We start from the raw sequence: 19551 nt of genomic DNA, 5'->3' as shown, positions 1-19551 counted from the left end.
CCTTCAGCCGCCTCGGTGCCCTGGGCACCCTCCTGTCCCCACCGGGTAGAAATCCGCCCAGCCTCTGCCATCCCCGCCTTCAGAAGCCCCTCCACGCGGGCCGTTCTCACACAAAACGCGTTCGTCTGGCTTTGGTGGCGTGTTGTTGTTGTTTTTTTGTTTTTTTTTTTCTAAAAACCCCCTATGAATCATCGTTGTTAAAACGCAGGCGGAGCAGCTTTCGCACAGCCACGGGCACAGCAGCGCAGCCCGCCTTGGAGGGCGACCCTGTCCCAGTTTTGGCACCGGCACGGCGCTGCCGGCGAGCTCCCTGCCCGCGGCTCGCATGTGGCTGCCTGCCCTTCCGTCCCCGAGCAAACCTGCCCCAAAGCAAGCCCACGGCTCCGGCAGCACCCTCCCCGAAGCACCCGCTGCCCTGAAGCCCTGACACCCAGTGCCAGCCACCCTCAGGGCCACGGAGCAGGGCTGGATGCTTGGCTCCGAGCGCTGCCCCTTGCAAAGATCCTTGGCTGCTGCGGACCCCCTCTGCCAAGCACTGCCACCACCTCTGCTTGCCTCTGTTTTGGAGAGATCACCTTCCTGCTTCGCAAAAACCACCCCACTACCAGCAGGGAGAAATATCCGTGAGCCGAGGGCTTCAAGAGGCTCCCGGTTACAGCAGCTAAACCCAGACGTGCTGCGCCGGGATCGGTGGGAGGCCCTTTGGGGGCTGACTTGTGAATTGTGCTTGCGGTGAGAGCACCAGGAGCAGAGCCCGGCCACGGCACGGCTTTGCCTCAAAAAGCTCCAGCTGCCTTCGGGAGAGCAGCCACGCTCGCAGCAGGCACCCAGCTGCCACCGCTGGCTGCCGTCGCGGCCGGTTTTTGGGTGGATATCCACTTGCAGCAGTAGCTGGAGCATCCTGGGGGGCTCCCTGGCCGCCCGACGGGTCAGTGGAAGCACAAAGCATCACCGAATTCTAACGCCGCTTTCCGCTTTCATTGTCTGCCTTGTTCCCGAGGGCTAAGCTCGAGTTTAGTCTACGGTTTGTTTAGTGAGCAGGAAAATATCCGGCTAAGTGGTGGTAGAGATGCCCGTGTACGCGGCCCCAGCCTGCAGCGAAACACGCGGAGATTTCTCCTGACCCCATAAACCTCCTCCGAGGCTGACACCGGAGCCCTCCTCTACGAAATCCGCCAGCCCCTCGGACGGGGACCGCGCTTGTTCTCCATCTCACTTCTGGCCCTGCAGAGCCTTCCCCCAACACACCGCCGCGAAAAAAAGCATCCCAAACACATCCATCACGGTAAATAAGGCTGTCCTGCCAGACACCGCCTGACAGCAAGGGCTTGAGCAATCCCGTCTCTCGCGGAGTAAAAATAAATTGTAAATGAGAATGGATGCTTTCTCCTCTCTGCCATCTGCTATTAGCTGGAATAACAGCGGCGGTGCCAGCAGCCGGGCTTGGGCACCGTCTAGCTGCAGCCATGGCTGGGTCGGACCAGGTGTTTTCTGCAGCGCCGTTTCATCTGTTCGCAGTGCCTGTCCCCAAAGCGAGCACTGCGCTGTGAGGAACCCAACAAACGACGCAGCACGGGCTTTACACTCCCGATACAACAACAACTCGCCCTGGGGAGCATTTCAGAAACCCGATCGGCTGAGATGCAGGAAACCAGCCATTCACCAGGACCACTGGGACCAGGATTTAGGTCAGTTTGTTTAATCCTCGGAGCCTCAGCTGATAACCCAATTAGGGCTAAACACAACAACCAACCCCTTCTACGCTGGGACCTCTCTGAATTGCACTGGTACCTTCCTCCTCGTGCACCTGCTCGGAGACGTTGTTGACTGCAGCTATACAAAGCCGATCTGAGCTGCCCAGACCCAGCCTGAGAGCATCCTTCAACAGCCAGAACGAACAGCCTACACATTGCCGGCAGAATTAGGCTCGGTGTGAGAAAGATCAAGCTCCTTTAAGTCTGCGTGCTACAAATTCCTCCTTATGAATGCCACAGTAGCGTTTTACTATGCTGTCAGTGCGAGAAATTTAAAAAAAAAAAAGATTAAGATAAACGCTAATTAAGCATGAGAAGGAGCACGCAAGATGTCATAATCCTTCCCGTGCCACGTGTCTGCGTATCAAGCAGCGAGAAATAAACAGAGTAAGCCCGCTGCAGCTCATCTGCTAAGAGAGCGTGCAAATACGCCCCGTGCCCGACGTGTCTGCGCTGCCAGGACCGCAGCTCGGGCAAGGGGCTATTTCCACTCCCAGGTTTTTTTTGGAGGGAGCGGGGAGCCGGCGGTGCAGGCAGGGCCCTGCCGCAGGGCATCAACCTGCAGCGATGGGGACACCGGTGCAGCGATGGGGACACTGGTGCAGCGATGGGGACGCTGTCGCAGTACCACGGGCAGGCGGTGGCGGAGGACTTACACCGTGCAGAGCCCGTCCCGTTGCCTTCCTCTTGCAGACAGAGACCTGCGCTGGCATGCCCCAAGTCGCCCAGCGAGCCCCAGGAGCTGGGAAGACTGGGAACCCGGCAAACTGGCTGTGATGTGATGGACGTGCGTGTGCCGCGGATAATGGGAGAGCTTTGGCACAGTGCGGAGAGAGATCGCCGCAGCTCTGGGTGCTGGGAAACCCCGCATCTCCCCTCCAGGCCTCATCCCCAGGCAGAGTGAAACGATCCGATCCTCGCGTCCGAAACCACGCACGCCTGGCTGTGCTTGCAGCCGCTTCTCAGCTCACGTCTTCAGCTCGCTCCTGGCTGGTAGCTGCGTCATGGCTTCAGCAGTCCAGGCCGCGCACAGCCTCTGGCCGCGCAGGGCCGGCCTCACGGAGCCTCCACCGCACCCTCAGCGATGCAAAACCCTCCTGGCGAGCCCCGCACCTCGCAGCCTGCATGCTTGAAAGCGCAGCGACGGATCAGCCCTCTGTACGGCTTCTCCCCTCTTTCCCGCGCACATCACGGGCTCGCCTTTTCCTCCGTTCAGTCTTCCCCAAATTCATCCCTTCCAGCTTTTCAGCTCACATCGGCGTGGAAGCTTAGTTTTAATTTTAAGCCAAATAAGCACGATTGTATCTATTTCCCCGAAGATGATAAGGCGCATCGCAGGCTGGATTTGCAATCTTACTACTCCATTTATTTAGGCCTTCTTGGAAAACAGATAAGCTCGCACATCCAAAGGCAGCGAGCACGCCAGCACTTTATCACAATGATGCCTCTGTCTTTTCATGAAGAACTGGAAATGCTCAAATTATTAACTATCAAAGCAGAACACTTTAGAAATGATAGAATGCCACAGAAATTGTAAAGGAAAGCAGATCAGTTGTCTGGAAATCTCCCAACAGCTAATACGCTCAAATTGTAATCTAAATGTCTTTTTGTTTTGAATTGTCTGGGATTAGGGTTGGGAAAAGACTCAATTATTCTACTCAAACTCTTCTGAATTATTTATGAAAACTAAATAAAGGATAAATTGGGCACTGATGAACTGAGGACCTGGCGGTGAAGAGAAAGTTGTGTACCAGAAAACAAGCAATTTTCCCTCAATAGCACTGTTTACTGTTTCTTCCCTTCCGCAGGAACTGACAATTTGTCTCGGGGGCCGCTGCCGCCCGCCCCGCGCCGGGGGAACTGGCCACACGGTCACGTCGGTGCCTCGGGCACCTGAGCTGCCGCAGCCTTTCCCAGCATCGGACCGCTCTGCTTCAGCTCCATTTCCAAGGCTCGTCAGGAGCTCCTGTCCCTGCAGGCCTTTAAGTGATCCCTGGCACTGGCTTTTCACCGGCAGGACAGGCCCGTATTACCTGCCTCGGTTTTTTCCCCATGCCTTCAGCCCAGCCGGGCACGATGCTGGGCTGGCAGCCAGTCCTGGAGGTGCAGGACCACGAGAAGTCGCTGCGACGCCGAAGCCATCACATTACCCACGGGTACATTCGTATCTGTTGTTACTTCTGAAGTCTGCTATAGCGAAGCAAAAACCGTATCGATCTTCCCTCAAAAAAAAACAAAACAGACCCTAACTTAATAAGAAGTAACACATCCTGTGATTCTGACATCCTCGTTTTTCACTTCACATGAGACTGGGTTGGGAAGGGTGGTCCTCCGGTTGTGGCAGAGACCTGGAAGGCAGGAGTTGGACTCGGCTCCTCCCAAAGCACAGCATCTCATGCGTGGCTGCTGAACCCCACGGAGGACCTGGGTCTCCATCCACCAGAAGCTGTGATCCAGCGTGCCCCACGACATCCGGACGGCACGGGGCGATGAGCACCCTGCCACGCGCCGGGAGCCGCTGCGCTGCCATCCCCGTCTTACCGACGGAGCCTCCTCCTGCCCGCAGCCCTGGAAGCCACCACTACGGGTCACCCCGTGACAAACTGGTGGCCCCACACCCCCCCTTTGCAGCCGCCGTGCCGTAGCACTCCCCTGCTGCGCTGCTCCCAGGCGGTTCCGTTACCGCGAGCGCATTCCTCCCGCGGCTCCTGCCCGCTTCTCGGCCTCCTCTGCCCGTCGGCCCCATCTCCGCGCCTCTCCGCTACCTTTCTGCGAAATCCCCGCATCGATTTCAAGGTTCTCTGACTCACTTGCAAACCCCTCTGATAAAGCGGGCCACCGACCTCGCCGCTATTCAGCTCCCACTTTACGCGCTCTCCCAAGGGCCACGCTTTTACAGCGACCGCTCGGCGGGGCTGAGGCTGTCATTTATCCCGTTAGCCCCAAATACCAACCCCAAAACATCAAATTCGGATCCTTCAGTAACTGCTTTCCACTTGTATGAAATCAGCTTCTGGGCGAGAGCCAAGAAGCTGAATCTGTTTTGGTCTTTAAATCTAAACTAAAGAAACACTCGTCTAGCGCTGCTTTTAATTAGCTTTGAGGACTGCGACGAGCCCGGGGACGGCGCAGGGTCCTGTGCGGACGATGGCAGCCCTTGCACGGGTTGTGTTTAGGCACACAAACCTTTGTATAGCCAGAGAGTTTCTGCAAAAAAATAAACCTCTCCAAAGCCCTTCACACTGCAGAGCACGGGTAGGAAACGAAGAGAAATTAAGCCCGTTGCTCAAAATCGAGTGCATGCGGAAAAGCGCAACGTGTGTGCTGGCGAGACAGCAGGCAGGAGGGGTGGGAATCGCACGGCCCCAGCCTGTCTGAAATCACACGTTTGTTACCTCTCCCCTTTTACAAACTAAATTATCTGAGATCCTCCCCGACACCCTTGTATCCGCACAGCCCGCCGGGCTCTCCAAGCGCCGCTCTGAGCGACGGGCAGAATTTCTTCTGCGGTTGTGCAGCGATGGTTCGCAGCATGAAGGACGGGGGAGTGGTTCTGGAAGCCCAGATGACGGGTTTTCTGCAGGTTTTGGTTCAAAACCTTTCCTTCCTCCTGGCCAAGGTCCCCCCCCCCCAGCCACCGTCCCCTTCTCCACCGCCCTTCTGCCCCGGGGAAGGCTGCGCAGGTCCCTCCCGCTGCCTTGCAGGGTTTTCTCCTCCTTCCCAGCCAGCACTATTAGCCCTTCATTCTTTCAAGCATAAAATTGTTTGTTGTAGCTCATGAGTCACAAGGATTTTTAGAGAAAGAGAAAACAATGAGAACAATGGGAGCCCTGGGAATATTTTTTGGTTGGACAAACTGTCTTCGTATCAGCTGGAGCCAGCACCTACGTGGGACCAGCCCGTGGCAGCCCACCCAGCTCACCCAAGGCTCATCTCCCAGGCATTTTGTCACATTTTTCTAGCCCGTTCCAAAACAAGCCGAGCAGCAATATTCAGTAGCTGGGCTAAGCAACATGGCAATGCCTGGTGTGTGTTTGTAAGCAGTGATACTATCTGCCTGTGGGGAGAAAAATACTTACTCTCATGTTCATTTGGGAGCCAGTCTGCTATCTCTTAATCTATTCTTGCTTTCTCTTGAAATGCTGAATGTTAAAGATTCAATGAACAACAGAATTTAAAATAGGAACAAGAAGCATTTTTGTCTTGCCCTTCTCAGCATTCAGAAGACAATGGTATTAATCTGTTATAACCATGCTGGCTTGGGAAAAGTGACAAAGACACTGCAGTCAAACCTTTCAACAGAGACCTATTTTCTCTTAATCCAGCACAGTAAAACTATGTCCGGTCTTACTTGGCCATATGGTCCCTTACAAAAGCCTTTCTCAAAGCATGGAGAGCCCAGGGACTAAATTCACATTGCCCTGTAGCAGCACATACCTATTGCACTGGGAAAAAATAAACACAAAAAGAACTAGTGCAATAATAATTACTTTCTAGAAGGGAATCAGTATCAAGTTGAGGATGCTTTAAAAGGGTTAAATCCTTGGAAAGAGATATTAAAAAACATCCTTCAAAACATGGAAGTAATATCTAAACAAGGAAAGCAGAAAATAATGTAAATTGTATAAATTTGTGGTTTGCCCCTCATCTTGAACAGGGCGCGCAGCTGCGGTCCCGTAACCTCGAAAAGGACCAGACAGAAGCGGAGGTGAGGAGCCCAGCACCTGCAGAGGAGGGCCAGGACAGGGCTGGGGCTCAGCCTCAACAGGGACTGCCGAGGGGCTGTAAGGCAGGAGGGGTACACCACGACGCAGGTACTTCTTCCCCCGCAAAATATTCCGGCCGTGCAGCCCGATGCAGGGCAGCGTTTTGGATCCCAAGCAGTTCAGAAGCTCATGACTAACCTCCCGGCTAACGCCCTGACTCAGATGTAGCATCCAAAGGAGTCCCCAGGCCGCTGATGGCTGGGAGCTGGAGGATGTAACCAGTGAGCATCGTCACACACTTGCCTTGTTCCTGCGTTCCCTCCTCAGACACTGACAACTGCTCCCTGTCAGCAGCAGGATGGAGGGCTCCATGACTGCCATCCAGCCCAGCCAGGCTTACGCTCACATCCCCAGTAGCCCTATAGCCGGGGGCAGGATCGCACTAACGCGCCGATAAAAGAAGCAAACATCCCTCCTTCAGGCACGTCTCGTTCCGTGCTGCAGACTCAACAGCAAGGACAGGGAGGAGCTGAGCACACATCATGCTGCACCAGCACGATCCATCCCCTAGTAGGGCTGCTCGGGACGGCAGCACCATGGAGGGTGCGGGGACCCCTGCTCATTTCCAGGCCAGGTCTGGGGACAAATGAGCCCGAACGAGGTTAATACAACCAGGCACTGCAGGTGCCAGGAGCTGCCCGCGTCCGTCCCCATCCCGTGGACCCCCTGACCCAAGACCTCCTCTCGGCAGCCCCTGGGGCCCAGGGCTGTCACCTCGGCACGGCTTCGCAGAGCCCGGTGTCTGGGCCACGTCAGAGCCCAGGCAGAGCCCTGTGACACGCACAGATAAATATAATCACCCTCCCTGGCACCGGCCCCCAGCGCGGATGTTTACAAACAGCTCAGTACTTTTCCATGTTAAGAAGCTTGTTTTTTCCAGATGCCTCGTATCGGGTGGTTTTTAATGTGTATAGTTAATCCCTTCTCGCAGAGTCTTTCATAATAAACATCACCCCCTGACCCGGCTAATAACTATGTAACACTAATGCTTTTGATTTTTTATCTCCTGCGCATGTTGGCAGGGGAATGCAGACGGCAGCTCGGCTCCAGCCCACTCGCAGGGACCGGGGACACGACTTTGTGAGGGACACGAGAGGCTGGAGACGACCCCGCTCCCTCCCCAGCCCGTCCCACGGCATCGCTGCCCCCTGGACCGCCTGCACCTGGGGAGCTGGCGGCGTGCAGAAGTGCCATCAGTCGTTACAGAGCTACCAACCAGGTGTACCCGAGTCTGAGTTACTGCTTGAAAAGGCCGCGCCATCCCCAAAATATCCTGGGCAGACTGCCTGGCAGGTTCTGACGCCTGATAGTGAGTTCATTTCGCTTTCCACGTTACCCTCTTGCGGTTTCCATCCTCAGTGTGATAATGAAGTGTTTCATGTGAAGCAGGTTTGACAGCGGTGTGCTTTCTGTTTTGCACTTCTCCATACTTGCCATACACGACGGCCACCCTGCTCCATGCTGAAATCCTCCATTATGTGCCAAGCTGCTGCATCCAGACGTGTTTCCCCACAGAAGGAGCCCAGGCATGGCTGTGGACCCATGGCTGTGGGCCCATGGGTCACAGAAGGACTTGGGGCAGATGTGGAAGGGTTTGGGAGATGCTGTCCCAGAGGAAATCCACAAACCCACGCTCACTGTAGCGACCTCGAAGCTGCACACCGCGACGTGCCCCAGCCCCGTCATGCAGGACAGGCAATGCTGTGCCAGACCCTCGGCTCTCCGGCCTGGCCTCTGGGTCTCATCTGAAGCTGAACCCAACCAGCGCCAGACCCCGTGGCCACAGGGAAGACACAGGACACGGGACTGGAGCTGAGATCTGTGTGGCTCACATCTGCTTGGCTTCCCACCGCGCTTTTGTAGAAGACGGCTTGTCAGCTTGAGCCTCCTGGCCAAAGTCCAGCCTGAGGAACCGCACATCGCCTCCCCGAGGTCCCCTGTGGTTTTGGTTCCGACGTGCCACCGTGGCTTGCTCTGTCCCACCGCCGGGTGGCCTCCTGCAGGTGCCAGGCTGAGCTTGGCTCCGCGGCTGAGGTTCACCGAGACGTGTGCGCCGGGCAGCGCAGGCCCCGGAGAAGGGGGGCGAGCCGGGCCTGGCACGGGCCCCGACCTGACGTCGCCCTGGGCAAAACTGCAGAGCGGCAAAAACTGGGCCTGAATGCCCTCCGCCAGGCCCAGAAGCATTTCAGACTTGTATCCAGTAACTGCAGCAGCAGCTGGGTGAGCTCCTAGCCGGCTGGTAGGCACAATTCGTACTGAAGGGAGCAGTGCGAGTGTAGAAAGGCGCAGAAAGGGCGCTCCTGACACCCGTGTTTTGGAGGAGGATCTCACCGGGCAGCATGGCAGCACGCGTGGCACCATCGGTGATGCCACATCGCATCGTGGCACTTCAGCGCAGGCCTAGCACCAGGCATGACCATGGTGGTCCTGAGGGCAATACCGGGCTCTCCTGGCATCGTTACAAACGTCAGGCACAGGGACAGGACCTTGTGTCACGGAGGTGGCAACGGTGACGCAGGAAGACGAGGTACCCTAAACGCTTCTCTGTGTGACTGGGGGCTCAGCTCACAGCATACACCCACCACTCATTTCAAGAGGCACATCTGTAACTAAAGATTTACATTCCTAGCCCTAACGTGCGACTGTCCAACAGCCTGTCAGCAGGCAGTGACATCTGTATCTCCGGCTCTTTGTTATCTGGAGTGTTTCCAATTACCTCAGCTGGTAATAACAGCTCCTCAGCCCTTCTCCTTACCCAAGGCACAAGCAACCTGGACTTTTTAAAGTCTCTGTCCACTGCCAACAACACACGAGATACATCAATGTAAATCTGCCACAGCGATAAGAACTAAGTGCAGCTATAACTCAGGCGGTGACCACAGGAAAACCTCAAAATCTCTGCTCAGCTTGATGCAAACTGAGGATGTTATAGAGGTTTGTGCTCACCGGGCCACAGTCCCAGGAGATGCACAGCGTGGGGGCTCGAGAAGGGATCTGCAGCCTATATGAAGGGAGGCTGCAAGAAGGTACCAGACAAGCCCGCTTCACCTTCATCTAAACTTAGCTCTGTTTGGACACGGGTCCAGATGACAGGGAATGTACCAACAACGTCACTCTGGCTTTGCTCACACTGCTCTGGAAATGACGATGACCACCACTAAACAATGCAGTTGCTACAACAGCAGCTCGTGCTTGGTATAGTTTCCACGTCTATTGGAGGTGTATCCAAGAGTCACGCGAGGGAAAGCAGGACACAGCTGGAATGGGATCCAGGTGGGCACCCAAAGCTGGGAAGGTCAGCACATGGCCGCCCCGACCCTGCAGGACCTCCCAGTCCCTCCAAACCTCCCCTCTCCCCACCTGCATCAGCAGGAATCCCCCTGGGGACCACAGTCCCGAAGGGTTGGGCACAGGGACCCCCCACCCTCCACCTGAGCATCCTCCAGGTACCTCCGACTGCTCCCTCCAGTGCCCAGCCCGAGCACCGCAGCGCGGTCTGTGGCTTCTCAGAGGATGCTCTGAGCAGCCAAAAACCCTGCGTACCTCAGAGGGCTTCTTCTCCTTCTGCCGGGACCAGTTGGATTTGGTATTCGGAAGTTTGGAGCATCTGGACGCAGACGTGGTGTGACCTGCAAGGAGGCAAAGGAGACATTACCTGAAAAACAGAACAAGTTTTATCCGTATCTTTGCCACTGCCACTACTTCAGCCTCATCCAATGCTTTGGGTCAATGCTAAGAGGTGGTAACACCTTGACGCGGCATTATTTTTGTGCACATCTCAGGGTACTTCACCAAAACAGACTGACATCATTTTTCTGCTGCTACAGGTGATGAAACAGAGGCCCCTGCGATTTAAGAAAGCTGTGGTCAAGAGCAGACATCAGGCAAGGTCCCAAGAATGAATGGCTTCCCCGAGGGAATGAGCCCGGGCTTAACCCTCCTGAAATCAGGTATCTACAGGAATCAGAAATGAAGGAAGTAAGAGTAAAATTTTCTAACGTGGATGCTCAAAGTGAAGCAGCTGAACTGCTCGAGGACTTCAGGCTCCACGGTAAAAAACCAGTGACCACATGGGTGAAACTTCCCTGTCAGTGCCAGCACTAACAACTTCCACGCCTGTGTGCAGTTCAGCAGCCCCCTCTGCACCTAATGGAAACCACACAACAGTACGCATTTCAGTAGTAAGAGAGTATTTGCTTTGGGATTTGGGATTACTTTACTCTGGGATTATTATGAATGGACTCTCATTATCCTGACTCGAGCAGTGTTACCACCACCGCTGCCACCTCCACAAGGCAAACGCTGCTGAAGCTGAAATGCGACGGGAGCGCTGTGTTATTAATTTGTATTTCCAACTCAGAGGTGTTACTATCACTACTACTACCAGCAAAAAAGGAAAAAGCTATCTGTATTTGGTAATACTAAATAATAAACCAACTACTGAAAGATTTTGTGTCTGCCCCAGACACATGCTTTCTTGTATATGTATGATAAAACCAAGACCTGATCTCATGGCATCAACTGTTCCCGAAGGACACCTGGTTTCTGGCCGCGGGGTCAGGCTAGATGCCACTGAAGTGGGCTCCACAAAAATGCAGGCTTTTTTATGCCAGTATGCCAGAGGACTGGGTAGGAGAAGTACAGAGCAGAAAGCCCTAAGCTGTAACCGCCAAGAAAAGCTGCTTTACTCGGCGAGTTGCTCCAAGCACTGCGGAGGCAGACCGTGAGTTTACGCTGACAGATCGAGGCACTAATCTCCACTTTGCCCCCTCTTTTCAAGCTACGACGTGGCTACAGCTACGCAGGCTTAGATAACAAGTCACCGCCACCCTTTCCTGGCAGAGGCACAGAGAAGAAGGTCGTCATTTTGTTGACAACTATCCTGCAGGAGAGCATTCGTCAACAGCTTAGCCATCACCCGCAGCACGAATATCCAAGTCCAGCGGAGGTAAGGCCACGCTGCTTAACACCACGCCGAAAGATGCCTTAACCCCACATGGCGCAGAAGCTAAGGCAGCTCCGTTTGGTAAGCCGCTGGGTGCCTGGGGATTAGGGGACGGCAAGTTTGGAGCGTGGCTTCCAAAGGGAGCCCCCCGAGCTAAAGATGTTTCATGTCACAGGAGGTGAGGGCTGCTGCTGGCGTGCACCCGGAGCCTGACGCGCTTCCCATCCCGGCCCTGCCACCGGGTCGGCGGCAGCAGCTCCCGTCCCACGGCCCCGGCTAGCGCTGGCAGCACAAGCTGGGCTCACTCAGACCGTGGTTTTGGCTAAAGCTGTGGGAAGCACGGCCAAACCCAGCGAGATCAGCCTTTCCGTAACCCTCTGTAACCTCCCCACCATCCTGTTAGGAGCAGGCCCAGGAGTTGGGTGTCTTTAGCACAGTCCCTTTCGCTCGCGGATGCTCCTGCAGCCAGATCCTGTAAAGTGTGGAGAGCAAATTCCTAGCGCGGCCCGGATGAAATTACTGTGACATTCGCAAGAAACCAAGAACAACGAGTGGGGAACTACAGCGACTAGACAAGGGATTATACTCGTGTCTCGAGGGTGCTGCACAGCCGAGGCACTGCGGTATTTCTGCAGTGGGTGAAACCCTGAAATAAGTGGGAGAGGAAAGCGCTCTATTTATAGCCAAAATTCAGCACATTTGCACATGTTTATTGTTGAGCACATGCTTCTGCACTCCCTGAATGAGGATGAAGTGAGGTATATGTTTAAAAGCAAGCGTGGGCTTGCAAGCTCTGCTGGCTTGAGCCCTATCCCTTTTCCCACATCACTCCTCAGCTCACCAGGGAAGGAGAAGGCTCTGTTTTCACCCTGACCCCAGCAAAAACTTCCCTTTCCCCCAGTACAGCTCAGCCAGGAGCAGACTGGGCTCGCGATGCAGCACATGTGCAAGGACAACTTGTCTGCAGGCGGCTTTTGCTCCGTTTGCAGATCTGCGCTCAGCAGCGTTTGCAGCTCTCCCTCACCCAAACTCCTCGCACGAGGGAGACACTTCCATCGGCTCGGAGGAGCCCACAGCCAGACATTTAAATTGGTATCAGCTTGTCGTACATCAGGGCTGCATTTCTGACAAACCCAACCCCGCGCACAATTCATTGCGCGGCGACTTCCCAGCAAATGCAGTTTCCTCAACTCCTCGCCAAGTAATTATTCCGACGCTTTCCCTGCTGGAGGTGAATCACTTAGTTATCTCGTTCAAAGCCTTGAATTAAAGGTCTTACTGTCAGTGGTGTCGGAGTTATCACTGCTGATCGAGTACTTTCGTCGTTTTTCTTCCATCTGCAACAGAAAGAAATGGCACGTTACACTTCGTGGCCAGGACCCTCACCCGGTACCCGCTCACCGTCGCTCCCAACGCCCGCACACCGTGCCGTCCCGACGCCTACCCTCGTGACAGAGCACCCGGGGGCTTAGGGAAGGAAGCAAGCAACCCTCAGAGGGCTTTTATTGTTAAACATCAAGGGCGTGAGCGTTTCTGTACCGGCCCTCCCTGCTTCCAGGCGGCAGAAGGGACCTGGCACCGTCCCGCCAGCAGGTCTGGGCTGCGCGTTCGAGAAGCGCACAGACGCAAGAATGGAAACTCTGTGCACTCTTAGTATGTCTGCAGGGGAAAGTCCAAGCATCACTGAATTCTAGAGGACCCCTGTGCGCAATGAGGCCGGGGTTTTACCCTCTGAGTCATCTTCCCACTCGGGCGGTATCAGCTTTTCAGACGGCTGGTGCATCCGCCGCGCAGCCAGCACGCTAGCGCAGCCCGAAGCACGCTTCCCACAGCCCAGACCTCCTCCAGCACTGCGGGGCAAGCCCCAGCTCCGGCCACAACTTTGCTGTCCTGGAGACAAAGCCACGGCATCCGGCACTGCCACGGCGAGGAGGAGGAGGAGGAGAAGGGACCTGCTTGAAGCTCGGCCACCGGTTTGCTTTGTGGCTTTGAACAGGACAGAAGTGCCTGAACCGAAAGGCAGGCACCTGTACCAGCAGGTGCTTGAAAAAAAGAGGGAAAAATAAATAAAGAAAAAAGGGGTTTAAAACTTTTGAAGACCTTTACTAGGGTTTAACAGGTGGGGATCAGTGCGCTCCCAGCTCCCAAGCAGGGCTGTGAGCGCTGCGGGTGGAAGCACTACGCATGGACCGAGCCGCTCAGCAACAGGCTGGAAGCTCAAATCCACCTGCAGAGCACAGCGCTAACCTCACGGAAATCATCGGTACTTTCGGAGATGTTCTGCAAGAATCTCAGGCACATACACTGCTTCTTCCCAAATATTAAGACAGAACAACAACAAATGGGGTTCAGCGGCAGCAGGAATTAGCAGCAGGGCAGCTGGAGCACGCCATTCCCCCGAACAAGTGGAGAAGTCCCGCTGCCTTAGAGCTCCCAGGTAGTTAAGCACATAAAACTCTCCCAGTGCCTGCATTTGACAATATACGTGCTATGTTTTATCACACCAATAGAAGGGATAATACTACAAAGTATCATAAACATTTTAACTATCGGTGTTGTTGTAAGGCATTGCCCTGTCAAAACAGGATTAAAAATGTTCCTTGAGACTATGGCAATACCAATACTTTCCTCCAGCGATTCCAGGGGAAACAGATGTTATTAAACCAGCCTCCTTCCAAGTAGCCGGTAGATTTTTGCTTGGGGGAAATTACATTGAAGGCAGATTTAACTGCAGTTCACTTACTTTTAGAGGAAATTCTACCTGAGCGCTTCAGACTGCTTCCCACTGCTTTGAGCTGGGGCGGTGATGGAGCCGTGCGCTCATCGGCTGAAGGTGCTGCTCACTGAGATCACACACACCCGAGCCAGCGGGGAAAAGGAACACCTGAGCCAAAGCAAAGGCATGCTGCTGATACCCAGTGCCATTCCCAGGGTTTTCCACCTTTGGCTTTATAGTAACAGTGCCATCGGCATCACTGTCCTTCCCCGGGAATAAAAAGGGGCATGGTCAATTCCCAGCAGGGTGGCGGGGTGCTGGGGTCACTTTGGGCTGCCTGGTATCTGGGAAGATTCACCCACTAATCACCCCTTTAACTGAACTTGGTCCCCGTGTCCTGCTCCTGTCCTGCTCCTACCTACCCAGCACACTTGTACAACGTTGCAGGAATGGTAGAGAGTTTGTATTCACATGCAGAAGTCGCTCACATTGCAAGCAAACAGCGGCTCCTCTCCAGTAAATTATTTTGCCCCTGCTTGAGAGCCTCCAAGACAGCACCCTCTTGAAACTGAATTTCAATTACTCCGACTGAAATCCTGGCTTGAGCAAAGTACGGGCATCTCGGAGCACGGCAGCACCGAAACGCAGCCACAGCCTGGGCGGGGGCTGGCACATGGTGGCACAGCAGGGACACGGGGGCACAGCAGGGACACGGGGGCACAGCAGGGAAGCGAATTTGTGCCCCAAACCACGGGGCTCCATCAGACCTCGCCAGAAAATGGTTAACTCCCAGGCAGCGCTAAGGAGATGCTGTTTCCTGAAGGACTCGTCTTCTCGAGCCCGCCAAACAGTAGTAAACTGCACGGTACTTAACGGAGGAATTTACTGTAGAAGAAGGGGAATTGGGCAATTTCCCCAGCTGGAGCTCGGGGCTATGCAGTGGGGGGCGGCTGGGTGCCCGCCCTGCCCTCGCATCCCCCTCGGCCATTCAAAGTCTCCACCAAACGTACTCTCTGGGCCAAAACGCATCCTCCGTTTACGTTAGAGGCTATCATTTCACCTTTAACTGACCCATTCCCCGCATGGCATCATTATTAAAGCCATAAACAAATTCCAAAAAAATTTGTAATACTTCGAAAAGGTCGCGGTTAGGTCAAACTTGGCCCAAAATCCAGCTTTTACAGAGCCAGAAACCAAGAGAAAGGTTTCTATGTACGCTCGCTTAAAAAATTCAAATAGAAACAGATGTGGGTTGCTTTTATAAACAAATGAACATCCCCCTGAAGTGTCTGCAACTCCGGCTGCGTAGCCCGCCTAATGCCTGGAAACCCGAAAACGGAATTGATTGCAAACTGACACATGTTCAGCACCGCCTTTGTTCAAGCTGAAAAAGGCAGATAAATGCTAAACCCAGGAACACGATGGCCCCTCCATCAGCCTCAATCACCGGGGCCTTGCGCAGATTGGCCTCCGGATGGGCGGCAGGATCGGGCAGCACAGCCCGAGGGCGCGGGCAGGGCCAGCTTCACCTTGAGCTGCGGCCTCCAACTTCCCCAGAGGATGCCCAAACTTCTCGCATCCCCTTCCCCTTTGCTCCAGGCACAGGCAGGGATGCGGCGAGCTTTCGGAGACGCAGTTTTGCCCAGCATATTCTCACAGGGAGAAGCGAAGGCAGACCTGGAGAAGCACCTGCCCAAAAACCCCAATCCCGGCCATCGCTGCACGGGGCAGCCCTGTGCTGGTACCAGTACCAGTGTGCATCCCGAATGGCTTGGGCGGGCTTCTGCAACCCCTTTCCACTGTCCTCATGCTCAGGGGAATCCGCTGGTGTTTCCCAGCTCCCTGCCAACCCTCCGGTACGGCCAGCCCACGTGGGCTTGGAGCTGCTGGTGGCACCGCGCGCGGCGGCAGCCCTCTGGGTCAGCGGGGGGGACGGGCTCTGAACCGGGGAAACGAGCAAGGGAAACCCACACACGCCCGTAACTGCTGCTCCCATGGGGACCACGACACAGAAATCTGCGCAAGCTGCGGTAAAAGGAGCGTTTGGTCAGCAGCCCATCCGCGTGCTGAGGGACGCGCCGCGCTCCATCCCCCCTGCCCCGCGACCTCTCGCTCGGTGACAGTTGAGCAACGCCGGCTGAATTCTGCGCGCTGTTTGCGAGCTGCAATGAGACTGCAGAAAACCACTTCCCTGTTTGTTCTTCCAGCACAGAAATAGGAACACAAACAGAAAATAGTGCCCCCAGCGGCACGCGCGCCCTCCGTCCAGCCCCGGACCGCCGCGTCCCAGTGTGTCCCAGTGCGTCCCAGCGCAGGGCGCGGGTGCCGGGTGGGTGACATGGGGCGCTGGGGCCGCTCGGTGACGCTTCCCCTCCGCGTTAACCATTTACTGGCTCTGTCTAGGAAAGGCAGCGAGTTATTAGAAAGTGCAAGAAGGGAGGAGAGCAGGAAGGTCCCAGCGGCACACCGCAGCAGGGCTGTCCTCGCAGCCTGGTCCCAGCAGCGGGTCCTGGAGCCGAGGGCGGCTGCGGGGGGCTCGGGGCGAGCAGCGGCAGCCCCCCGCCGGAGGAGCGGCCCCGCTCTCACGAGAGCAGCAGCAGCAACTTTTCAGCTGAAGGATGCGCACCGGCTGTGCCAGCAGCCCGCCAGCACATTTTGGCGCATAGCCCCCGTGTCTCGGGGGAAAGCGGCGCTGCTCTTTCCTTAACCTCCCTGGGTAACCGCCCAGGGAGCGCAGATGCGGAAAGCCACGACCCCGGCGGGCAGAAGACGGGCGCTCACGGCAGCGTTCGCGTCGGGGCAGCCCGGCGGGGTGGGAGGCAATTGGGGTGCCCCTGGGGGTCGCCCCCCACAGCTGCCGCCGTAAGCAATGCCCCTGTGCCCGCCGCCCCATGCAGCCCAGGTGGAGCGGGGCTGCTCCTCCCCAGCTGCCAGCTCCGTTGGCTGTCTTGGCTCCTGGGGGCACAATTTAACCTCATTTAAATTTAAAACAAAACAAGCCCTCGTTTACTTCCTGTGCTTTGCCTTTTTCCAAATCTAGCAGGGGATTATTTTTTTTTTTTCTTTCTTCTTTTCTTTATTGCTCACATTTATAACTTTCCTATTCTGCCTTGTTACCCTCTAATTACCCATCCTTTCTGCAGCAAGCCCGGACGTATCGCAGGTAACCGGGAAGGTTACCGCGGGCACCCAGGGCCACCCCTGCCTTCGTGCAGGACCGCGTGGGGCACGGCGCGCAGCCGGAGCCCCCTCCTGCAGGTCTCGGGGCACCCACAGCCCGGAGCAGCATCAACAGGAGCCACGACCACTCGCAGCTTCGCAGGAGACACCCGGAGGAAGCCAAAGACCTGTCCTTAGTAAAACGCCTCAGTTCGAGGATCACCTGTCCACCGACTTTCGGAACTTGGTGTCAACCACTACCAGCAGCCACCGATACTCCAACTGAATTTCATCTCCCCGCCTAGAAATCTAGCACGTCCCCTTCCAATTCTTTGCTGCGAGCCTTCGTTTTTAGCGATCAGCCTCAATTTTCCTAGGAAAAACAAATTTAACCTTTGATTTAACCTTTCGGCGAGCTATTTTTACTCCTATCTCAAGCTTATTTTAACCTCGGTAGCCAATAAACGCTTAAAGGTCAAACCCCATTCCTAAGAGCCCGGCTTCACCCCCGGGAGGAAGGCTGAGATCACGGATTTTTCCGGGGCAGAATCCCCTCTTCCGAAACCGTCCCAGCGGCAGGAGGGGCCGGGCACAGAACCAGAGGAGGGAAACAGCGCCGGGCGAAGCTGGGGGGGGATGTCGAAATGCCTCCTGCCCTCCTCGGGATGCTCGGGGATGCTCGGGGATGCTCGGGGATGCCGGCTGCCCCCCGTACGCGCACCCGCTGCCCCCGAGCCGGGCACCCCGGCGGCTCCCCCGCCTCGGCATCGCTGCCCAACTTCCACGTCGCAGCGAGCGGGGATGGGGGCACGGCTCGGCACGGTAAAGCACAGCATGGCACGGCTCGGCATGGCACGGCACGGCTCGGCACGGTTCAGCATGGCACAGCACGGCTCGGCACGGCACAGCACGGCTCGGCGGGCCGGAGGCAGGTGGGGAAGGCTCCGGGGCTGCAGCGGGGCGGCCCCGGGCCCCGGGCGGGATGGAGCCGGCCCCGCCACGCCCCCGGGCCCCGGCCCCACCGGGCACGGCCCCCGCCGCTGCCGCGCCCGCCCCCGGCGCCCCCCCGGGGATGAAAGGGGCGGGGGGGGGGGGGGGGGACCCGGGATGTTGGGGGGGGGGGGGCAGGGGGGGGGTGCCTGGTCGGGGCCGCGCAGCGCCCTCCCGGAGCCGCGGTGCGCGGGCACGGCGCGGGGCAGGCAGTGCCGCAGTCATTAATTCGGGGAGCGGAGCGGGGCGAGCGGCTGCAAAAGTTGTGTGCGCGGCCCCCCCCCCCCCAACCCCCCCCTCCGTCCCGCTCCCCCCCCCCCACACCCCCCCCCCCCCCCCCCGTACCGGGCAGGGACCGGCGTGCGCAACGCGCCCCCGGGGGAGGGGAAGGAGGGGGAGAGGGGAGGGAGGGAAAATAATAAAAAAAAATAAAAATTAAAAAAATAAATAAATAAATAAAAAGGGGAGGGGGGGGGAGAAGAAGCGCGCCCCCCCCCGCAGTCCCCCCTTACCTTTGCCGGCGGCGCCTCCTCCGCCGGGCGCGCCGGGCTCCGGGGCTGCGGGCGGGGAGGGGCGGGGGCGGCGGCCGGGGCCGGGGCCGTTCCCGCAGCCCGGGCCGGGGGAGCCCCGCGGCCGCCTCACGCCGCTGCCATCGGCGGGGCCGCGCCGTCCGGGCCCCTCCTCGGGAGCGGGCGGCCCCCCCCTCCCCGCACACACACACACACACACCCCCCCCAACCCCCGGCCCCGCCGCCGCCGCCGCGATGGCCGCCCCGCCGCCGGGCCCTGCCCGCCCCTTTCTGTTTCTTTTTCTCGCCCCGCACTTCCTCGGGAGCTCCGCGCTCCGGCGGGCGGGGAAGCGACTTTGGGAGCCGGGCACGGAGAGGAGCAGCGGGGCTGCTGCTGCCGGTGGTGGTGCTGCTGGTGCTGGTGGTGGCGCCCCCCCCCCCCCAGCCCCCCTTCCCCTGCCCACCCCCGACCCCCCCCACCCCTCAATTCCCCCCGGCTCCGGCTCCAGGTGCGGGCAGCGCCGGTCCCATCCCGGGCCGGGCCGCGCCGCTCCTCACCCCCCCGCCGGCCGCGGGGGCCCCATGGCGCTGCCCGGAGCCCCGCACGCGTCCCGCCGGCACGGCTCGGCTCGGCTCGGCCCGGCCCCGCAACCTTCCCCCCCCCCCCCCGCACTCTTTTACCTCCTCTTCCCCCCCCCCCCCCCCTTCCCCA

At 57.3% G+C, this 19551-nt stretch overlaps 1 protein-coding gene across 4 annotated transcripts in view; it reads right to left on the bottom strand.

Moving 5' to 3' along the window:
- Nucleotides 1-18997, bottom strand: part of JADE2 (jade family PHD finger 2) — a gene marked incomplete at its 5' end in the record, with an annotated part of 68330 nt that extends 49333 nt beyond the window's left edge. The window contains 3 exons of one of the 4 annotated variants that reach the window (XM_083798915.1): nt 10064-10149; nt 12745-12802; nt 18843-18997. In XM_083798915.1, coding sequence (XP_083655041.1) covers nt 10064-10149; nt 12745-12802 — 144 coding nt within the window. Of the gene's footprint in view, nt 1-10063; nt 10150-12744; nt 12803-13193; nt 14164-14208; nt 18020-18842 lie in introns of those variants that run through there. The other 3 variants (XM_083798916.1, XM_083798914.1, XM_083798917.1) reach the window with 3 other exon arrangements.
- Nucleotides 18998-19551: the final 554 nt, after the last annotated feature.

The sequence above is a fragment of the Anser anser genome, assembly GCF_964211835.1.
Source record: "Anser anser genome assembly, chromosome: 14".
Taxonomy (NCBI): domain Eukaryota; kingdom Metazoa; phylum Chordata; class Aves; order Anseriformes; family Anatidae; genus Anser; species Anser anser.
Note: the sequence above shows the minus strand (reverse complement) of the source record. Positions and strands in the feature narration are given on the sequence as shown.